At 32.3% G+C, this 24,225-nt stretch overlaps 2 protein-coding genes across 2 annotated transcripts in view; both read left to right on the top strand.

The window, feature by feature from the left end:
• The first annotated feature begins 2,896 nt into the window (after positions 1-2,896).
• On the top strand, positions 2,897-11,092 carry LOC143244654 (NADPH-dependent diflavin oxidoreductase 1-like). Its single transcript, XM_076489733.1, has 4 exons — positions 2,897-4,047; positions 4,276-4,498; positions 7,542-8,168; positions 10,627-11,092. The coding sequence occupies exons 1-4, from the start codon at positions 3,309-3,311 to the stop codon at positions 10,853-10,855; spliced, it is 1,818 nt and encodes a 605-aa protein (XP_076345848.1). The 5' UTR covers positions 2,897-3,308; the 3' UTR covers positions 10,856-11,092.
• A 145-nt stretch (positions 11,093-11,237) lies between these two features.
• LOC143244653 (uncharacterized) overlaps positions 11,238-24,225 on the top strand; it is a 116,235-nt gene continuing 103,247 nt past the window's right edge. The window contains exon 1 of the mRNA XM_076489731.1: positions 11,238-13,564. The gene's annotated coding sequence lies outside the window, so the exon portion shown is untranslated. The remainder of the gene's footprint in view (positions 13,565-24,225) is intronic.

Genomic DNA, 24,225 nt, shown 5'->3' with positions numbered 1-24,225 from the left:
ATGCCGATGAAAAAAAAGAACTTGCCCAGACGTAAATGGTATGAAACTTACAAACTATTGGAAAAGGTGAATGTTCATTTGGTTCTGATTTTAATTTTCTAACCAGTAAACTCTCTTTTATTCAAAGAGTGATTTCATTCCTTGCTAAGGAGAAAGTTGAAGTCTGTTATTAGCTTTCCCTTCACACGTTGTTACAGTGTTCGTAAAAAACAATTTGCACCTATTTCCTTCTTTCAGCTTAAGACGTTTTATTATTGCTTCCAAGTAACATGGCATATCGCAGAATCAATATTGACCTGTTTAGAACGCGAACGTGCAAGTTTTTAAACAGCCTGCAATTCACCGAGTGTTACTTAATTTTTAGGAACCCGACATGGCTAAGTGGTTAGGGCGCTGAACTTGAGTATCAGAGTCGCAAGTTTAAATCCCCGTCACACCGAACGTGGGAGCGTTATAAAATTAATTGGAATTATGAAAAAGGCAAGCGTTTCTTTGACTAACTAAAATGTTTAATTTCAGCGAGAAATTTTGTTTTGAAATTTGATTTTTAATTTATATTTTAAATATAATTCACACGTAAGAGTGCATAAATGTGAACAAAGGAATTTAAATTACTGAAGAAAATTACAAACTTAAAAATCAGTATCCATTTGTAACGAAGGAAGGCTAAAAGATGTATTTATTGGTTCAGACTGATAACAAAAAAGAATGTATCTATCGTATATCCGAATCCAATGACAATAGCGACTAATTTTGCTGTATAAACTTGCAAGTAGGATGGCTGTTGTTAGCAAAACATCAATTGTGTGTTGGAGTCTCTGTTGATAATAGCTGTAAAAATTATAGTTTTGTTTTCACGCCTATTTTAAATCCCCTACAGTGAGTTGTGAATAACCAATAAAAGTACAAATACACCTGTCTTCGTTACACAAAATTTGGGCTTGCGTTGGTGCTGCGAAATAATATATCAAAGAAAATAAAAAAACAAATACGCGTACTTTAACAGATGGTTTAAAACCAATATCATTTCAACATAGGTAAAAAGTATGGAAAAATAAGTGTAGTTAGTCAAATTGTTTACAAATTAATTTTCACGTAATGAAAAAAAAACAGCGTTATCTTTAATGTGAGGTTAAAAAGACAGTAAAGTCTTGAAATTCGAGGGATTTTCGAAAAATTTATCACCATACCAATTTTTGAAGAAAAAAAAAACTCGTACATGCTCAAATGGGCCCGGCATGGCCAAGCGTGTTAAGGCATGCGACTCGTAATCTGAGGGTCGCGGGTTCGCATCCCCGTCGCGCCAAACATGCTCGCCCTTTCAGCCGTGGGGGCGTTATAATGTGACGGTCAATCCCACTATTCGTTGGTAAAAGAGTAGCCTACGAGTTGGCGGTGGGTGGTGATGACTAGCTGCCTTCCCTCTAGTCTTACACTGCTAAATTGACCGTCACATTATAACGCTCCCACGGCTGAAAGGGCGAGCATGTTTGGCGCGACGGTGATTCGAGCCTGCGACCCTCGGATTACGAGTCGAGTGCCTTTACCACCTAGCCATACCGGGCCGTGTAACAGGTGTTTTTAGATCAATCGTTTCGGTCGACTTACACGAGTTACAAATATAATTTAGTAAATTTCAGGTTGTGCAGTCGTGGGTTTACTCACAGGCCACCATCTCGGGGAATTTTCTGTTCAGAATGAAGAAAGTCACTCGTAATACAAAGAAAACCACATTTAATTCAATAACGTATTTACGTAAAGTAACTTACTAGTAATTTATACAAACTTTGCTTTTACGTCAGAACAATATTCAACAAATCATCTATTAGCTTAACCCCAGGTTTATTTTTTGATATAATTTCTATTCTAGCAGCAATTTTTTTTAATTACGGCTTTTCAATTATATCTTTCTTTGATTCAACCATTGGAGCATCTACAATTAAAATATATTTTTTATCTATGTTAGATTTGACCAGAAACAGCGATTTTCAAATGGCAAGGATTTCGTGCAACGCAAGTTTTCAATACTCTGAAGCACGGCTATAGTCTAGAACTGCGGTGGAGACTTCTAACGACTGGGATTGAATGCTGCAAACTGACCTATTACCCAAAATCATAGCTTTTTTTTTGTTAAAAAATCTCTACAATTACTAATTTCTATTAATGTTTTTACTTGGCTTCCGAAGGGTCATTTCAAAGTAATTTATTATAAGCAAAACCATAACTTCACACTGATAGATTTTTCTTAACATGACGTGTTTATTTTTTATTAGAGCTCTGCATGGCCAGGTGGTTAGGGCGCTTTTAGAGTTACGACTTCAAATCCCGATCCCACCAAACATGTTTGCCCGTAGGAGCGTTATAAAGTGACGGTCAATCCCACTATTCGTTGGTAAAATAGTACTCCAAGAGTTGGAGGTTGGATAGGGATGACAATCTGCGTTTTCTCTAGCCTTACACTGCTGAATTACAACGCCCCCACGACTGAAAGGGCGAGCATGTTTGGCGCGATGAGGATGCGAACCCACGACCCTCAGATTACGAGTCGCACGCCTTAACCCACCTGGCCATACTGGGCCTATGTTTAGCGAGTAATAAAAAGAACCCGCTCACTGACAGAAACTATTACAATAATATGGATAAAAAGTATATCATGTTAATTATAAATTAATAAAATTTAGTTACGTATAAATACAAGCCTCTATATAATTGTGTCAGATTTTAAAAGTTTATGACTGATTTACACTGATGAAGATTTAAGACATGCTACTTACGTTGTACAGTGTGGTGCTTTTAAGGATTTCAATGATATTTAGTATGGAAGCATATTATGCCAATATAGTTATAAACTGGAAAATAACGATTTATAAACACAGCAAAAAAGTGAGCATAACTTCTGCATTTACCGCTAGGTAGCACAAGATGCAAATATGTACTGAAAATTATGGTCTTGTATAATAATTATACCTCTAAATAAAATTCGCTAATCAAAAGTTTTTGAAGTATAACTGCTTTTACTTAAATGTCGAGTTTGTACTTCTATTTTATATTTATTTTTTGTATTAAGAAACTAGTAACTTCGTGGTAATTTAGTTACAAGTTGTACAATACTTGTTCGTATTAGAATTGATAGTGACGCTGTTAGTGTTAGATGCGGTGTTACTGTCGCATGTATTAACATATAAGATATATTAGCCTGTTGTAGGAATCATTCTTGTAAGTTATTACTATCATACAGTGCTTATTTTAAATTAGAAGTAGTTTTTCGTGGACTGTTTCTGAAGTTAATTCAAAACCAAAAACTAAAGATGATAGAAGACGACAGAAAGTTGTTAATTCTTTATGGTAGTCAAACTGGAACTGCCAAAGATCACGCTGAAAGAATTGCACGTGAAGCTCAGCGAAGACATTTTATGGTAAAAGTTATGGCTATGGATGAATATAGAATATATAATTTAATAAATGAGAAATTGGTACTTTTTGTATGTGCTACAACTGGTCAAGGAGATGAGCCAGACAACATGAAAATATTTTGGCGTTTTCTGTTACGTAAAAATTTGCCATTAGATTCCTTATCACAAATGAGTTATGGAGTTATAGGTCTTGGTGACTCTTCTTATCTGAAATTTAATGTTGTTGCAAAAAAACTCCACAAAAGGTTGTTACAGCTAGGAGCAATTGCAATATTAAGTCCAGCTCTTGGTGATGACCAACATGAACTTGGACCAGATGCAGCTATAGACATTTGGCTCACATCTTTCTGGAACAAGGTTCACATAATGTACCCTCTTCCACCTGGAGTTGAAATCATAAGTAAAGAGATTTTAAGTCCACCTCGATTTAGAGTACAGTTTTTGACTTATGAGGAAGAAAAAGATTTGGCAGATGAAGTCATTGAAGAAAACAGAGCTTCATTAGAAACAATTCCAGAAGTAGAAAGTCCTCCATCTCAAGCTTCTCCTTTTAAAGCTAGAATGATTGGTAATGAGAAAATGACTGCAAGGTCTCATTTTCAAGATGTAAGATTAATTTCGTTTGATATACAAGGTAATGTAAATTTAGTCACTCTCATTTTTCAGAGAAATTTTTTGTGGTGTATGAATAATTATTTTGAGTTGTGTAATTATTTTATAATCCTGAATTTTTTAGCTCTATGAATATGTGTTAGAAGTACACCTTTAAATTTACTTTTTGTGAATTTAATGTTTTTGTACAGCTGTTTTGTTGTTTAAACAAAAAAAAACTTGGTATATGATATATAAATTAAATTTGTAGGCTCTAAGATTGAGTACAGACCAGGAGATGTAGTGGTGATATATCCTCAAAATCTGAAGGAAACAAGTACAGAATTTCTGAATTTGCTAGATGTTTCTCCAGATCAGAAATTTATTCTTCATCAAGAAGATTTATACTCTACTCTTCCAACTGAATTACCCCAGCCTTGCAGTGTCCAAGAATGTGTGGAAAGATATTGGGATATTCAATCCATCCCAAGAAGGTACTGGAGAGAAATATTTCTAACATTATTACTGAAAAACTTTAACTATGACATGCTTATTTACAATGGTTAATGTAAAGTAAAAGAAAAGTTTCCTTCTGTTTCTTTCATGTTAAATACGCAAAAAAAACATTTTGAATTATAAGTAACTACAACATTAGTGCAATAAAAAATAATCATTTTGTTAAAAAAATTTTAGAAATCTGATAAAAATGGAGTTAGTTATCTTTTTAAATAAATCTTTATTTTAGCCTGTCTGAGGCTAGATTCCTGTTAGTTTTTCTTGTCAGTAATACTTGTATTTACATTTTCTTTTACTTATAAACTTGTATTTTGCTTTCTTTTACTTCAGAAATCTGTTCTTTAGATTTATTGCTAGTTATACATACTTTAGGTTACCAGTTTCATAAAATTTTAAATTCTAACAAATATAAGTCAAACAGTGTAGTTAGTACATGAACAACTTCAGAATTTTCGTTTGTCCACACTTCTGGGATTTTTACTAAGCATTTTTCCCAAACTTTTCTGACCACAAAGCACTTGTTAGCTCTAAAAATGTTCACAGAATCCTTAAGAAATATTCCTATATAAAAAGTAAATCAAGAATAGCTTGTTGATTTCTTGAAATGCTGCACTTAACTATCACTAGTGGCTAACTAATAGCAGGTCCTCATTTATGCTCCACCAATAAATGAAATAACCAATGCCAAAGGGAATACATGTTGGAATACTTTATGGGCTGACAAGCTTTTAAGCAATACCTATACCTGGCATTCTCCTTTAATGTTACTATACTATATGGAACCCTATGGATTCCCCAGAACACAGTTTTGGAAATGCTGTATTAATGGATTGCAAGAATGTATTCTTGATTGACATTAATACTGAAATTAAACATAGCAAGCAGTCATTACTAGCAGATCAGAAAAAAATATGGTAGGCTCATATTAGTGAAGTTGGTGTCAGAAAATAAGGTTGCTGCTGTTTGTGTTGTCAATTAAGATTTTAAGTTAACAGTAACCAATGATCAAAACAGAGGATGTGAAATTAATTAAAAATTTGTTATTTCATTACATAATTATTTATACTAGTTGAAGTTTGTGTGTTAGTAAATGATGAATCTAAAGTGGTGACTTACTATTTGAAACTTGTGGAAATTGAGTTTTTATTCTGTGTGAAATAAAAATGGTTTCTATATTTTTCTTCTCCTGTATAAAAATTGACTTGAAGTAGAGTATAGAAGGGAAAAAAAAGACTTAAATGACAAAAGGTCACGTGGGTCCCTTGTATCAATGTGTTTGAGAATACATCAAAATTGTGACTATGAAAATTTAACATGCTCTAGTAACTAATATATGAAATAAAAACATCTGCAAATGAGATTGAAATGATGTGTAAACTACTGATATTTATAATACATTGTTCTTATTGCTGTTAGTTTCAGTTATTTTTGAGGCATATATTATAGGTTTTAAAATATTCTGAAATGTCAAGCTATAGCAAAAATGGCTTAATTACATGAGCATGTTAAAAGATTTGTCAAGTCTAAAATATTTCACATATATTTTACAATTGTTTTTCATTGAAGAAAAATAGAACTAGGTTAGCTGTTACAAAAAATTCTCATTGATTCCTGTTTGTATAAAAAGGTGTTATTTATCATTTCTAACATTGTTTTTTATGATAACTAAAAACCTGTTTCTTTACTGGATGAGTGAGATCTCAGTTTATTTTTTATGTTATCTTTACCACAGAAGTAATATAGAAAATAAATTGTACCATTTCAGGGTTGAAATTTTCCATGTGATCCTTTTCAGAAGTTTAGTAGTGAAAAGTATTGGGCCATTGTTTTACTAGAATGTACATGGGTTCCTTAGATTGATTGGTAGTTATACATACTTGAGGTTACAAGTTTCATAAAATTTTAAATTCTAACAGATGTAAGTCAAACAGTGTAGGTATTACATGAATGGTTTCAGAATTTTCATGTGTCCATACTTCTGGGATTTTTTTCATGCTGAATGGTTATAAACTTTGGTCTGTAAATTTTTCTTGAAAAGAATTTGGGCTTGTAAGGACATTCTAGATTCTAGAGAGAAGCTATTATTAAGATAGAGGAGCAACTCAATCAAAAACTGCATTTTGTGCCTAATGACCATGAAGCTGAAGTAATGAAAGGTGTTCTTTTTTTTGGATCCTGTTTGATACACAAGACTGCTGGGAAAGGCATCATCCAGATTCTAGAGTTTGTTAATATCTTTGACTGCAGAGCTTACTGAAACCAAAAGCTTTGATGATAGTAACTGTATTAATGAATCTAGTCAAGTACAAGTAATAATAAGTATTTACCATTCACTATGACAAAAAAAAACATTGGTTTTGGTGGGGTTTTTTGCTGTTAAAAACATGGCACATCTTAAAATATTTTGTTTTAGGTTCCAAGCTTTAATTCAAACTAATTCAATGTGGACATTATTTCTTAAAGAAAAACTAAATGTTTTGTAAATTTTTAGGTGTATGAATAGCATTTGTATAGTGTTATATAATTCATTGTATTTCAAGATAGCTGTAAACAAAGTGATATTCTTAAAAAAGATATAGAGGTACTAAACTGGATGAAGTAAACCTGTTTTTGAAAAAAGTAGCTCAAATAAATGACACTACTAGTACCACCTTAAAAGTAAATTTTAGTATCAGTACAAGTGAGTACTGGCAGAATTTCATCCCTGTGTTTAAATATAACTTTAGTAGTAGAGTAGGCTCATGTAGGAATACGCACTTCTTTTTGTTTTTGGATGGAAGTTTTCAATCACATTTATCATTTGTGGAATATTCTTTGCTTAAAATCACAAGTTTAGTTTAGATAAGACTACATTCATTATAGAGATGTTCTGGATGTTTCAACTGTATTGTATTACAAACCTGAATATGAAAGTGAAATATAAAACATTTATTTGTAAGCATGCCTTTTCAATATTTATATTTATGCTTCTTAATTTTGTAAATTTTTTATGTAAAAGCAATTTATTTTTCTGTTTTTCAGATCATTTTTTGAACTTCTGTGGCATTTTAGCCAAGATGACTTAGAACGAGAAAAGCTTCAAGAATTTACAACAGCAGAGGGTCAAGAAGAGCTTTATTCCTATTGTAACAGACCTCGTCGTACAGTGCTTGAAGTGTTACAAGATTTTCCTCATACTACCCAATATATTCCTTTTGAGTACTATTTTGACTTGATTCCCTCCATTAAACCTCGTGCTTTTTCTATTGCTTCATCTCCTACAGTACATGTAGGAGAAATACACATATTAATAGCAATTGTTAATTTTAAAACAAGGTTGCAAAAACCTAGACTTGGCCTTTGCTCAAATTGGTTGGCAAATATTAACATGGAAGATATTAATAAAATTCCTTTGTGGGTTCGTAAGGGGTCCATTACAATGCCTCCCGATGATGATCCTGTTGTGATGGTAGGTCCTGGAACAGGATGTGCCCCTTTTAGGTCATTCATTTTTGAAAGAGCATCCAGAAATATAGTTAGTAACTACTTGTTCTTTGGTTGCAGAAACAAATGTGGAGACTTTCTTTGTTGTAGGGATTGGTTGTCACTAGTAAATAGTGGTATGCTTCATCTCTTTACAGCCTTCTCTCGAGATCAAGAGCATAAAGTGTAAGATAGATTGATTTTTGTGATTATTCTAAATGTGTAAGGATTTATGGAATTCTGTAACTTGAGCAATCTAAGCATGTTAACCAAAAATCCAACTTTTTTTTTAATTGTGTAGAATTATATTACTTTTTGAGAACTTTTCAGTTAATTCTCCTTAATTCAGATCTGTAGAACCAGCAAGCTCAAAATTATCATGGAAGAGACACTACATTCCAGGCTTTTAAAAGCCTCAACAAACTATAACTTACTGATTTGGTGCACATGGTGACTAAAAAAAGATTTCCAGTAGTTTGTTATTGTTGTTTGTTATTATTTGCTTTATAACACAGATAGTTAGATTGCAAGTTTCACTTTATCTTTTAAATTTAATACATAATATAGCTTGTGTGTATTAGGAGGATGTGTTTTATTTTTTATTATTGTCATATTTCTTTACTACTATAAATAACTGATCAGAAGTATTTTTCATTAAATGTGACTGTTTTACCTTCTCCCTGAAAATAACAATTTTGCTATGTTTTTTATTTTTTTAATATATTCTATGATATTTCTATTTAGACTGTCAGATTGCAATACACAATTTAATCAGTGAATATATGAAATATACTAATGTAAAAAAAGATATAACATTTTTTTCTACAACTGATATCCTAAAACTGCAAGTTAGCTGATTTATTTATTGTGTTTCTCTAAGCATTTATAACCTATTTGTTATGTACTAACTTGATAGTTTATGTATGATAAAAGATAAATTATTGTCACAGAATGTTTTTAATCATAATAAAAATGTGAAAAATAATTGTTATTTTAAAAATATACATACATGTTTTGATATGCTATTCAGGTTATAAAATGTTTTGCTACAACACCACCATAGCATGCTTTGTAAACTTTTCTTAGTGTTCTTTAGCTCATTCAGTTTCATGACACAAGATTACGGTTAAACTTTTTTTTTCTTTAAAATTATTTCTGTTGCACCTGGATTTCTTTAAGCATTTTCTGCTTTCAAAAAGGAAAGTATAAAAAATTAAAGCATTCAACATTTCTTCACTATGCAGTCCCAACATGGCCAATTTTGACACCAAAACAATTGTTAAAAAAAAAAAAAAATGAAAATTATCTATATCACTGCTTGAGATCTCTAAGGTATTTTTGTTAAACCCAAATTGTACTTTCCTCATTGTAAAATTAAGCAAAGATGAGCATTCCAAAATTGTCTATATCTGTGTTTGGGATCTACAAAAAGTACCTTTGCATCAAATTTCATGTAAATTAGTCAGAATAAAGCTAAATAATTGATCAAAATACCTAAAATTATGAGTTTATTTAATCTTTTGACACCTCCTCCAAAATATGAGCATATCCAACATTTTTGTATTTATATGTATGGGACCTATAAAAAAAATATTTTTGTGCCATAGTCATTAAGACTGACCAAAATACAGAGGAGTAATTGTCAAAAACCCCCAAAATTATGTTTTTATAACATCTTGACCTCCTAGAATGACTAAATATGACCAAGTTCACCATTTATGATTTTCAGTGTATGGGACTTTTGTACCAAATCCTATATAAAGTGGTCAAAATATGACTAAGTAATTGACCAAGAACCCAAAAATTACCACCCTCCAAAAAAACAAGACTCAAAATGAGCAAGTGTGGTTGGTATATAAAAAATTTATATTTATGTGGAATTTCATCTTGATTGCTATAAATATGATTGCATAGGAGCCAAACTTCTACATTATTTTGGATTGTGTAACCTTTGATTCCATAAAATCCTTAAAAGGCCTAAATGAAAAGGTGTCTAGGTGTACTGAATCAAGTTTATGACATTTCAAGTCAATTTGTCAAGAAATGAAGGAATGGTGGTGAATTGAAAAGTTTTTTTTAGAAGATGAAAAATAATAGAGACAGTGTATCTCTCTTTGGAGGTATAATGAAACATTAACAAACAATAAGCATGTGTGTGTGTTGAGATCTAGTTGAAAGTTTTGTGTGTATGTTAGGAGTCTAATTGATTTTAAAAAGAGATTTTCCAACTTACGCTTTGAAAATAATTTAAATGCTAAGATCACACTTTGACACCTGAGATATTTATTGATGCCACACGATATTTTATTTAGTGGACATAAAATTTGTTGTTATGTTTCTACATGTAGAAGTTAGTTTTTTGATTTGAAAAAGTCAATTATGGCTAGTATTATTAAGTGACCATTGAATCTTGAAAGTGAAGAACTAAACATTTACCTCACATTACCTATTTGCTATTTTTATTTAAACCTTCACTGTTATAGAACTGTAAAATAATATCTGACAAGGTGATCAAAATTATTTTAGTTCTACATTTTTTTTGGTTTTGATTCACAGTAGGAATGCTTATAAAATTATCCAGTGATTATTGGTTGATTATTAACTTTTTAAGGTTGCATCTTTTTTTTTTCTTTCTTTTCTTCAGCTATGTACAGCATAAAATTTTGGAGCAGGCACAGCTACTGTGGGACCTAATAGAAGAGCAAGGTGCATGGGTGTATGTGGCAGGTAATGCTAAGCAAATGCCTATAGATGTCAGAAAGGCTTTCCTGAAAATTGTTCAAGAATATGGTGGGAAAACTGATGAACAAGCAGAGAAGTATTTGAAAAACTTAGAGTTGAAGAAAAGATTTCAAATGGAAATTTGGTCTTAAAAGGATTCACTTTGGGAATATGTATACCAGGACTTTCTTTGGAACTTCGTTTGCTAACATCTGATGTAGGCATACAGAATTAATCTGATGATAGATATATCATAACACTTTAAATCTTTATCAATGTTCGTAAAATATTTGTGACTATTTTCAATATTTCTATTGAATAAAGACTAGTGATGAAGGATGAATAGTGAAATAAATACTGGGTGAGATTACATGATTTGTATGTGAAAACTTGAATCTGGTTGCTGTATATTTGGCTCTTTTAAGTCAAATTCTTGATGTGTATGAGAGAATTGCCTGTACCTTACTAACCAATTCTTGTGTTATGTGCATTTTAAAGGATAAAATCTGAAACCACTACTATAAAAAAGTGTGGTAAGTGATGTTAATTCATATTTATAAATATGTCGTGACTAATGTAACTTCATGGATACAGAAGATATGGTGCAGTAGTTACTTGACAGGAGATGTATCACACTAAAATATGATTAACTATATGCTTATAAAAGATATAAACTCTGGTGCAGTAGGTAGTTGACAGGATCTGTATCACACTCAAGTATTAACTATATGCTTATACAACAGGTACAAATAGATGCAGTAGGTACTCAACAGGAGTTGTATCACACTAAAATATGATTAACTATATGCTTGTACAACAGGTATAAACTGGTGTAATATGTTCTTGACAGGATCTGTATCACACTAAAATATTAACTATATACTTTTAGAACAGGTGTAAACTCTGGTTCAATAGCTTCCTGATCAGGATTGGTTTCATATTAAAATATAATTAAGTATATATTAGTATAACTGATATAAACTCCAGTGCAGTAGGTGCCGAACCAAGGTCAGTAGTAAATTAAAATATAACATAGAAGGTTTTTCCAGAATTTTCACATTTTATATTCTGATGAAGAGAAGCATGTTTGAGATCAAGTAAAAACCAATTTTCCTAGCCATACCCTTCCAGTATTTAATACATAAGTTATCTTATTGTCACACTTCCAATATTCTATACGTAAAATTTATCTTTGTTACATCCTTGCTGTATCCTGTAGATAAAATTTACCATGAAAGTATTTCATACATAAAGTTTATACTCTTCCATTATTGCGAATGTGGAATTTATCCTGGCTATACCATTTCTGACTTGGCATGGCCAGGTGGTTAAGGCGCTCAACTCGTAATCTGAGGGTCGTGAGTTCAAATTCCTGTCGCACCAAACATGCTCGCCCTTTCAGCCGTGAAGGTGTTATAATATGACGGTTAGTCCCACTATTCATTGGCAAAAGAGTAGCTCAAGAGTTGGCAGTGGGTGGTGATGTCTAGCTGCCTTCCCTCTAGTCTTACACTGCTAAATTAGGGACAGCTAGCACAGATAGCCCTCACGAAGCTTTGCGTAAAATTCAGAAACAAATTACACCCTTCCAGTAACTTGTACATAAAATTTCTTCTTTCCAGCATTTGTTACACAAAATTTAATATGATCATATCTTTCAACTATTCTGTACATCAAACTTCATTCAAATGCAGTAGATTCCCCAGAAAAATCCACTTCAATGAAAACAGTAAGCAAGCACAGTTGGTTGGTTGCTCTAATCATAAAAGTCACAGGTCATCTATCATAATTATTGTTTTACATCACTTAAGATGCTGATTCTATTTTCTTTAAAAATCATTTCTAAACCTTACTGTAAATTGAGCTACACGTATAAATCAAATAATAGATAACAGATTGAATATTTTTAGTCGTTTTTGCCCAAATTTGGTGCATTTCTTTAAAACTATTAGCGATAATCTGAGGATCACAGATTCGAATTCCCGTCTCACCAAACATGTTCGCTCTTTCAGGCGTGGGGGCGTTATAAATTGACAGTCAGTTCTACTCTTCGTTGAAAAAACGAGTTAGCGGTGGACGGTGATAACTAGTTGTTTTCCTTCTAGTCTTACACTCCTAAATTAATGATGGCTAGCGCGAAATTGAAACAAAGCAAACCCATTGTAGTCCGCTGAAATGGTTCGTGTAAAAATAAAGTTTGAGAACTACTGATCTATTTTATAGAAAGTATTTATTTTAGAAACTTTTTTTTGTAATATGGCATAATTTTCGTGAAAATTGTCTGTATTTTAAAGTACTGTGCAACTAGTGTGTTTTATTTGTTTCTCTGTTACCATAGAAACTTATGAGACAAATCGAAAGCAGTCGTAGTTTGTAAGTATATTTTTGTGTTCATTATAACATCAGGGTGTAAAGTTAAATATAAGTCCTTAATACTGTTATTTTTTACTGTTGTTATTTAACATCCAAGCGACTAAAACGTGTATTATGTAATCCAGAGTGAATATTTTATCAAAATAGTACCGCCACTTGTTCTGCGTAGCGTGAAAAAGCTGAGCCTATAGAGAGTCGAGTGGAAAATGCCTTTAGGTTTAAGAGCTGAACATGCATCTTTAAATAATTTATTATGTAGGCACAGTTCATGTTGGAAAGTAATTAGACCAATCGTGTATATTTTGGATTGTTGTGGAATGTAATATGTAACGCAAGTTATCATATGTGTCCTTTCCTAATCGTCAAAACTCTTGGAAACATCACTAAGTAGTCTATTTCGAAACACCTTATACCCAGTGTTACCGTGAAGGCGGTCCATGTGATGGAAAATCTCGCTTAGAAGTTACAACTTAACATGTAATTTTTAAGTAAGTGTGCATTTCATGGATTTGATTACAGGCTTTATTTATAGATATAGTTGTGGTGCATATAAGTAAACTATGGAAAGTTAGTTTTAATGAACTAACCTGTTTTCCAATATTATTTTTCATATATTTGAAATGTTACGGACATTCCTCATGATATTATTGTTGTTCTTATACTGTGGTATGGTTTAAGCTAACCGTAAGGCTCTCATGCTTCTTTAAATAATAATCAAGCTAAGAGGCATCTGATAAGAATTTTTCTTGCTTCCTTACGTAGTTACTTGATGTGGTTCTTTATCTTTACGTGTGAACTAGTAAGCTTTAAGTGTAGACTCAGCGTCGTCAAATAACCATTGGATTTTAGGGAGCAGGATCCTGTGATAATTCAAAGTTATAACATAGTTTACATTTTCATGTACTATATTCACAAGACTAGGAACTTAAGAAATATTTCGGTTTGCATGGTCGAAAATGTTCCACAACAATCAAATAAAACATATGCCAAGTTTAAAGTTGTCGTGCCAATTACAATTTATAAAGATAAATCTGTTTCATTCTCTTACATTTCAGTTAGAACAACTGAACTGCTTCATGCCAGCACTTACAAAACACATTTAAGTGTATTTTTCTTGCAAGAATAGCAGAAAGTTGTTACTTTTTTCAGTAAATCCCGTAACTTCCGAATGTTTCGATATAAAAACTAAAGCAATTTCTCGAGCATTAATAAAAACAACTCACTGTTACGTCAAATAATGCTTGTTATATATTATAACTTATTTTAGACGAGTCTCCTATTTATGTTACGCACGTTCCGTATCACGATTTCAGGTAGCTGGAAATTTTAATTTAGAAGTTAATTGAATTTTGATATGTATCAAATTTATGATATTTACCAACGAGATTGATACACACAGTTTTCTTGTTTAACATAAATGTATTTCATTATACAAACAACAATACAATTTATACTAACAGTTATTACAGTTGTATCTCAGGACGGCTGGTATGGATATAACACTTTTATTGATAAGGAAATAACGTTTCAACCTTCTTAGGTCATCGTCAGGTTAGCAAAGAGAGAGTTTGCAACTGACGTTGACGGGCACATGTACGGTATAGTAGGAGGTGTTGCAATTAGATGTTAGGTCATTAATTGTAAAGGTATAAAGGTGTTATTTTATATTGGTTTAATTTTTGTCTTACTTGTATAAGTAGGGCTTCTTTGATATTACGTTTATTTATATTTGTTTCCCTGCGTTTTTGGACACTGTAAATCACATAAACACAACATAACCATAGAAAACACCCAGATACTAACGAATAGTGGGATTCATCGTTACATTATAACGTCCCCACGGCTGAAATGGCGAGCATGTTTCGTGTGACGGGGATTCGAACCCGTGACCCTCGGATTACAAGTCAAGCGCCTCAACCATCTGGCAATGCTGGGCCTATCTGGTGTAGAACTGAATATTTTATCGATGAGCTTAAGCTAGCTAGTTGTCTTTTCTTGGCTAGCTTCACACCGCTTACAAGCTGACTTATTACCGATGAAGATGATGTCCTCGTAAAAATTCTAACATTCAAAGTTAATCCACTGAAGTTTGTAATGTTCGAAATCTATTAACGTTCCTCGTCAAGTATCTGTAGTTTTCCAATTAGTAAGCATTTATCAAAATTATAGCTTCCAAGGCTTATAGTATACTGATTGTAACTAACCAAAAATATATTCTATTTTGTATCTTGGCATGTCAGTTTATATACTTATTAGGCTAGATTTTCGAATGTTCAACAATATTCGAAGACACACTAGTATTTTCGAAAAACATGTATTATTGATTCTTGCTATCGAGAATCTTCTACAAACTTAGAGAAGAGGCGGGATTTGCACAATACTTATCTAAAAATATTCATCACATGCACCTAACTGAAACAAATGTAGATGTTTAAATAAAGGCGTAACAGTCAATCCGTTATATGTTTCATATGTCAATGTTCATAATCACTTTTATATAAACATATTTCAATTAGATCTCTAATTTTTTTTCTCAAGATAAAATGGTTTCAGAGGTCTTAACCTACCGTTTTATTACAATATTTCTAGCCCTTCTCTGACCATTTTCAACATTTAACTCCTAAGGGAAGGAGTTTAAAATGAACACTATTCCAAATGTAGTCTAACCAATTGCCTCTATAACAACATTTTAACCTTTTAGACCAATATTTTTGTGAATAAAACTAAAAATCCTATTTGTTCGACTACTAACAACAGCACATGGCTTGGATGTCTTCAGAGACCAGTCAAACAGATCATGAATATCTTTTTCTTCATAACAATGTTCAGGCTATCAAAATTATATTTATAATTTATATCATGAATTAAAAGCCATCTGCTATTTATTTGCCAATCTCACAACATAAAATGTTTTGTAAAACAACATCCTCTTCCTTACAGCTAGCAATACACAGAACCTTAATCTAATCAGCAAATTTTAATAATGTATTGAAATACCTTAACATATGCCATTGATGTAAGGCAAGAAACAAATGTTTCGGTATCGAGCCTTTTGTTACCCCATTTGTGTCAGTAATCTAGTTTGACTGAACTCCATTTATAATAAACATCTGCTTTCTTCCATTCAGCCAGTTTTGTATCCTATGAGCCAGCCTATTTCATGCACTTACGAAGATATTTTTGACAAAAATTTTATGTGACACCTTGTCAAATTCTTCCTGATAATCCAGTTACACTAAATCTACACTCTCATCTAAATAAGCAGTTACATCTTCAAACAATATCAAGAGTAGTAAGAAGAAATTCTCCCTTAGTGAAACCATGACAACAATCCAAGAAAATTTTAAACTATGTGGAATTATTTTTCAAAGAATCTTTCATCAAACTTTCAAAAACTTTTTCCCATAACTGATAGAAGACTAACTGACCTTTAGTTACTGGAACAATTTTTATCACTTTTAGAAAGAGGAGTAATCTTCATGATGAAGAGTGATTAATTAAATTTTCATTAGCAAATAATAAAGAAAAACGTACTTTTTAATAAGGCATCTCATAAATATCAGGTATGAGTTTTCTGTGTCATAGTTCAAATGCCTTACTCCCATACTAACATTTTGCTTATCATTAATGTATTTAAATAAACCCCTACTGTTAACCTTTACAGCCAACTTTTTCATATAATTTTTTTTTATTTCCTTATTTTCCATTTAGTCAACTCTCTTGGATTTCTATAATTCGCTAAACTTTCCATCATTGCAGTCAACCTGGTTTTTACTTGCACATATCCCCATTTTATAGGGAGCATACTTATCTTGAATATCTAAAAATTTAGATTTTAAAGTTTTCACATTTGAACAGTATCAACACTTAATTCAGTTGCCCAATTCATAATAAATAATTCTTGTATCATTCCTTCCTTCGCTTTGCGCGAAATTAAAAAAAGCGAAGGTTCCCTAACAAATTGGTGAAGAAAACCCTTTCTGAACAGTTTCTAAAAACTACCTACCATGTGTATTTTACTTTAACATTTTCCAATCTCAATGCCTGAAATTAAAATTCTCAAGATTATGGACCCACAGTGGTATGTCTGCGGACTTACACACTAAAAACTGGGTTTCAATACCCGTGGTGGGCAAAGCACAGAAAGCTCATTGTGTAGCTTTGTGCTTAAATCAAAACAAACTCAAAGTTTTGTTCTTATTAATAGCTGAGTTTTATCTCACGACTACTTTCTTTTCATGAATCTATCCCTATTAAATAACGTATAACCCTATATTACAAAAACAATCGAGTGATTAAAATTGTCTATACTTAACGAACTTTTAGTTATTCCTATTACATCATAATCCTACTTTCTGACTAGTGTTCTAAAGTCATCTATGTAACTCTACATGACATTCAAATCAAATTCCTATATTTTCATTCAAATGTTGCCCTCATTTTCTTTGTGACTTAATTTTGCATTGAACAACATTTACGAAGGATTTTGTATAAACTTTCATATAAGTATGCTATACCTTGCATTTGCATAACCGCAAGCATATATTTAGGTACACGTAAGTTTCCACCTTCCATATATCAATTACGTACGCCAATAGTTTGAAAAGTCTACCAAGCTATTTTGTGTAGTTACCTCAATAACTGGTATAGGCTACTGTCGTATATTATTCATCAGTAGCTACAGTCTGGAAATGTAGCTGTGCGTGGGAAAATGTACACTTCAGTGCAATATATCATTATGTATTCTAATCGACTTCAGCCAAATACAGTTGTCTGCAAAGAATATGCATTTAGTGCCCAGAATGGTTGCCAACATCAAACCATTGGACATTGTATTGCCTTGTAGAAGTCAATCCACTTATGTTGTTTGGAATCACGGGAAAATATATATAATTTCACAATGAAAATCTACCAGTAGCTCAGAAAATAAAGGCCACAAAGCTCCTTTACATAAATGAATTATCAATGAATAAGTTCTCGAAGTAATAACTGAATGATACTTGTATAATGTAGTGCACGTATCATATGTCACAAAACTATCAGATGGCTCTGAAAGCAAGTATTGCCATACCATTTTAGTCAGTTATTTTTCGAATACACGACCACTCTAACTGTATTGACCAATTGGTCATTCCAAATTGTCATCCACACATTTGGTTAGATTACAAAACACTATATCACAAACCAAAGGTCACAATATCCTTTTAGTTATTTTTCTAGACCAAATGATTATTCTAGTTGACTTGTTAGCTCAGACAAGCAACTGGGAGACCTGCTTTAGTATTTTCGCCACAACTGAAGTTCATGCATCAGTGACTCTTGTTTACTTTCTCCCTTGAGTAGAACACATCCCTGGCCATCCTTAATTCTTTGTACTCCATCCCTACCTAGGCTCATCCTCAGTATGAAAACTTTGTCAGCCCTCGTTAGTGTTACAAAAGTTATTTTTCCTTTCCCAAGCTCATGATACAGAGCGGTGGTTGTAATGGATCTTCACAGCATTGGCAAAAATCCAAGACTCTGGAGAGGACTTACCCTAGCTCTATCCACTCTTCTTGGAAGCCCTACTGCCTTGGCCATAAACTCATTCTCCTCCAGATTATTCACCCATATTTCTGTAGAGAAGCATCTCCACATACACTCAGACCAGTGCATTTTACTGGAGTACTTAAAAACGCAGAACACATACCTCCAAAACAACAACATTTCTTTGTCACGCCATTAGAATTTAACCTTTTTCACTAGTATTTTTCCTGATTCTATGATTTTCCTTAAGTCAGGGTAGGTTAACAGGAGTTCAAAAGAGGCTGAGTTATATTGTATATATCTGTTTATCTCTCTGATCTCGAACCAAGTTTGTAAGAAAGAAAGAGTCGAATCATGGAAGATATGCAAAAACGACATTTATTAACAAATGAAACAAACATCAAATAGAAAACTAAAGAAGAAAATTAAATTAAAGAAAATTAAAGCATCTCCACATACACTCAGACCAGTGCATTTTACTGGAGTACTTAAAATTTAATTTTTAAACCATTAATTAAATGTGCTAAAAAAACTACAATAAAACATTTGAATAATAGATCAAAATATTTATTATTTTACTGCTTTTAAAGAACCTTTTCACCTAATATTTTAGTTTTTTTCTTCTCTGTGGTGTACGGTACAAGATGGAATAATCTCTTGCTCTTAGCAACCTCTTGCTGTCTTGTTTAAAGCTAACGACTTTGCTATTTTTTACAAACTTTCAAATAGGATAACGTAAGGTGATTTTGATTTGAATCAACTATATTTTTGGATTATATAAACCATTTAATTGATTCTTTTAGCTAAAGAATAGGGCTCTTAGCAATATCTACTTAACTTTAAAATCAATCTCCTCTTAGGATCAGAACTGTAAAGTGATACCATTTCACCATGATAAAATACAGTCTTGTCAGAAGTTACATCACAATAAATTTTAATCTTATTACTAGCTGATCTTTTCGAGTAAGGCCATGTAATAGCACCAAGAGTGTTACTTAATTTCTCTGTATAATCTATCTAAGACTCTGCTAAGTGATGACCTTTAGAATGTGATTAAAGAGGGCCCAGTGGCACTTCGAGTTCCTTTCTAAACACCAGTGATGCTAATGTGTTATTTCTAGGAGTGGATTATTTTTATCCCACGTCAACCACATAAATGGCTAATTGATTTGAAAGGGTGCAGATGTATCTTCTCACCATTCCATTAGAAAATGAAATTTTCTTGTTCTTTCTTATTTTAAAGATTTGACACGACTCCATAAACAAGGTTGATTCAAAGTTTCGTCCTTTATTTCATTTAAGTGCTATGGGAACACCAAATTTTGAGACAACGTCTTAACAAACTTCCTAGTTTTTCACCATGATGATGTATTTATTATCAATGTTACTCTGTAGTAAAGGGCCAAGCACATCGATACCAACTTTCTCAAGAGGTTCTCTAATACAATACTTTTGTGGTTTCTATTTTGTTTCTTATAGACCTTTTTGTTCGCATTATAGCTCAGATAACTTACAGCAATTATCTAAAGATTTATGGCACCAAATAAATAGAAAATTTCTCTTCTTTTCTCAACTGTCTTCTTAATACCCAAGTGTCCAGTTGTTGCAAGGTTAATTTAAACTATATAGAGCCACTTTCTGCTACCAAAGTCATTATGAGCCATCCATGATCCACTGAATAATTAGCTTCATGCTCATATCTTTTACTTCATTGGACCACATTAGTTCTTCAACGTCATTTCTGGATGTCTAGTCTTTGATTTTGCTTTATTGCACTTTCAGTTGGTTATCGTTATTATATTGCTGTTCCCTGTTTCTACAATGTTTACATTTCTCAGAAATAAAGGTATCTGAGATACCATGGATCTGTTCAGAAGAATGCATGATATTAAATTTGTACTTCTATAGTTTTTGAAGCCATCTTGCTCTCTTACCTTCTGGATTGCAAAAATATTCTACCTACTTTGATGTTACATCATATTTCCAGAGTATAAATTTTTGTCCTAAAAAGCTAATAATGAAAATTACTTAAGTCCTGAGCAATACATAGTAGCTCTTTTCAAGTTGGATAATACTTTGCCGTGGCTGAGAAAAAATTTGTGTGTGTGTGTTATACTTGTTATAACACTGTTTCTATTGAAAAACCACTGACACCTACATTTTCGAAAGTTAATTATATTAATATACGAGTAGTGACTAATTCTTTCTTTAGTTTGTTGAATGCTTGTTCACGAAAGCTTATAGAAGAGAAATTGTGTCAGAGAATAATTTTACAAAATGGCAATAGTAAGAGCCCATAATAAGAAATCCTATTAAATAAAACAAATGTCGTGATGCTGGATAATTCTGAACTTATTCAGTTTTAATGGAACATGTAAAATCTCTTTTTTCATTAAATATATGCCCCAGAAACTTCGCCTATTGATGTAACAATTCAAACTTCTCGGGATTTAGTTTGAGGTTATTAAGCCCATCACAAGCAATATCAAAGACCTACCCTTGAGTGATTGTAATAGAAAGTATTTGTTATTGAAATGTAGAAATTACATTACTTAATCTGAATGGTAATATAACACATTGCCAAAACCAATTTCCTGAAGTAATGGGTACTTTGTTTTATTAATTATTTCTAAAATCCTTCCTGCGACTATAAACTCTATAGATCTAATGCTGAATAACCATTTTGGTCCCGATAAAACATACAAGATTGATTCACTCTTTGTCAGTGTATAATCACCTTCTTTGGGATTTGATTTAGCTTCCGATAGTTCATTCAGAGCCTTGTGGATCCAAACTTCTTCTTCACAAGCACATTAGTAGGTACACAATAACTAGTAGTTGGTTCTATTGTTCTTTCAAGGCCCAATTTCATTGATGGTATCAGTTTATTTTGCAAATTGGAGTCATCTGACTAATTTTTGTATTAAGGCTGCATCTGTAGTTCAATCTTATGAGATATTTGATTTGTCTGGCAAAAGTCATGAGACACAGAATAGAATTTGTCTTAATATTGTTTGAGCAACGTGCATAATTTATAGCACTGATCAGTTGCAATACCTCCATTGTTCTAACCATTCAGCTCCCATAAGTAAGGTAGTAAGGTATCATATTAAACTTCCTACACTTTGTATCAAAAGTGACTACTTCTGATGTTATTTGATATTTTATCGATAATTGACTTGGATTTCATAGCTTGTGTTCATGACCTTAATTATAACATCCTCATTTTCTCAGATAGATAATTGTTCTTCCAACTAATAACTCTTCAGGACAAACCGGAATGTTTGATTCTGCTATATCCCAGTCACTATATAAAATTTATTTCCCATTATTTCTGGTATAAGTATTCGAGTTCTTTTTGTTATAATAACTGTCTTTGTTTTACTAAAAGTTCCACCTATGGTATTATAATTATGATGCAATTCACAGGGAATTCCTCATCATAGACTGTGAAACTGGTTGAAGCATGCCTAACTTTATATCCATGTTTCTGCAAGAAGCTTATTTCCAATGTGCATTATTCCTCGATATCAGTTACCCACACATCATGAGGTTTAGACAAGCTTTTAACACTAATGGTGACTTCAAGCTTTCCACTTGCTGAAACTATATGTCTACTTGCCTTTTATAAAAAAAAAAATCATCTTTTTTTTTCTTCATATCTGGAGATAATTTTCCATCTTTTATTACCATATCAGGTCATACAGCTGTAACTATAGAATCATAGTCGATCAACATGGCACTCGGTTTCTCATCAATAAATCCACTACCTACTAGACTGTTTTTAAATAGTGAACGTTTATCTCAAATGGGCAGATGAAATGTTCTCAGCTGAATGTGGCCCAAAGTCCAGACATTTTTTTCCAGTGGCTGGTTAGCTCTTTATTGCTCCTTTGATCTAGTTGATATTGTTTCTTTCGTTTATTATAATTTGTTGTTTACTTACAGCCATAATTGTAATGTTCAGCTTCCACATTTATAACAGATCCTTTTTTGAATATTTTAGAATAAGTTTTTTATTCTATACAGACTTTGTTTCCAAATCTTGGCAATATATCCTTTTAAGTTATGATTTAAACACTTGTTTGTTTGTTTCCTGTTTTAATTCCTCCATTCGTATTAAACTGTTGCCTAATTATTCTTTTTATTTCGTTTAGGCTTTCATCAGAAGTGTCCAAACATGGTCCAGTGGTTAACATGTCAGACTGTAGAGCTGAATTTCTGTGGTTGAGTTCTGTTACCACTAAATAAAAAGTGTTGAGGCCATAGATTCACTATAAAAGCGATGGCCAATTCCACTATTGCCTAAGAATTAGCACTGGGTGCTGTTGACTGGTTGCCTTCCCTCTAGTTTCTCACTTCAAAATCAGGGATGACTAGCCTAGATAACTCTGGTTTAGTTTTGCACACAATCTAACAAATAAAATCAAACTCTCAGTGACAGTTAATTCTTCAACAATACCTGATCTACCAATACCATAAATTTTGGGTGGTTCCCGTAGTTGTTTATTTGCATCTTTAATTGATTCAATTTCCACCACCTGCTGGACAACTTCCTTTATTGGTTTGGCTAACTTGTATGTACTCATCCACTAATGCATCTTTGAGTTGGTTATATGCAAATGAATATTTAATTTTAGTTTGGTGTCAAGGTAGGGTAAACAAGCAAATCTTTTCACATATTCTGCAACTTTAATCGCGGTCTTGTCATTTTTCCTTCTTTTCAACTTTACTTTAGAAACATTCTTCTGATGAGTAATTTCAAACTTGTTGAATAAGGTAGTTATAATTGGTTGATGGTTGTCATAGCTCTCACTTGGAAGGTTGCTTTATGTTTTTAAGCTGTTCCTTTTTAAATTAATAGCAAGATGAATAACTTGTTGTTTACTATGTCACACATTAACTTTTTAAATAATAATTAGAATGATATGTTTCTCATGCACCTTTCTATCACAGTCTGTTTAATAGACAATATTTGCATGCAATCTGCTAAATTCTGAAAGGGTCGATGAATTAACGATATAGCCAGAGTAGTCCAGCAAGTTCTTGGAGTCATAAGTGACACATCAGTAGCGGGAAAAGTTATAGACCAAATAGGTTATCCTATTCAGTATTTAACAGTTAAAGGTGTTAGATACTGGAATTCTTGGCCAGGTACAGACAGAGGTGTGGTTGGTTTAATCCTTGCATTTACCAAATCTGTTTCCAAATGTTTTATCATGGCATCAATGTTTTATGTACTCCCTTTTTACTGTTTTGATGTCCTTTTCTAGTTTATTGATTTTGCTATTATAATTTCCTTGCATTGCATTGATTTTTAATTGTAACCTTTCTGTACTTCATAGATAGTTTTTGTACGTCGTTGATTTTGTTTTAAACTGAATTTGTTTTTTTTTAATTCTTTAAATCTTGCATCTTCTTCTTTTAACCCTCTTCCTAATTTATTGCTTTCCATCTTTCGATCTCCACTTAATTTTCTTTACATGTTTTCTTGATGTTCTTTGAATTCTTTTCATTCTTCCTTGTATACTTTTAATTATTATTTCTACTGTTTCACTACCTCCAGCAAATTTTCGATCTCAATTCGAGAACATACTAGCATCTTGGAGTTTAATCTGGATTC

The sequence above is a fragment of the Tachypleus tridentatus genome, chromosome 2 (assembly GCF_004210375.1).
Source record: "Tachypleus tridentatus isolate NWPU-2018 chromosome 2, ASM421037v1, whole genome shotgun sequence".
Taxonomy (NCBI): domain Eukaryota; kingdom Metazoa; phylum Arthropoda; class Merostomata; order Xiphosura; family Limulidae; genus Tachypleus; species Tachypleus tridentatus.
Note: the sequence above shows the minus strand (reverse complement) of the source record. Positions and strands in the feature narration are given on the sequence as shown.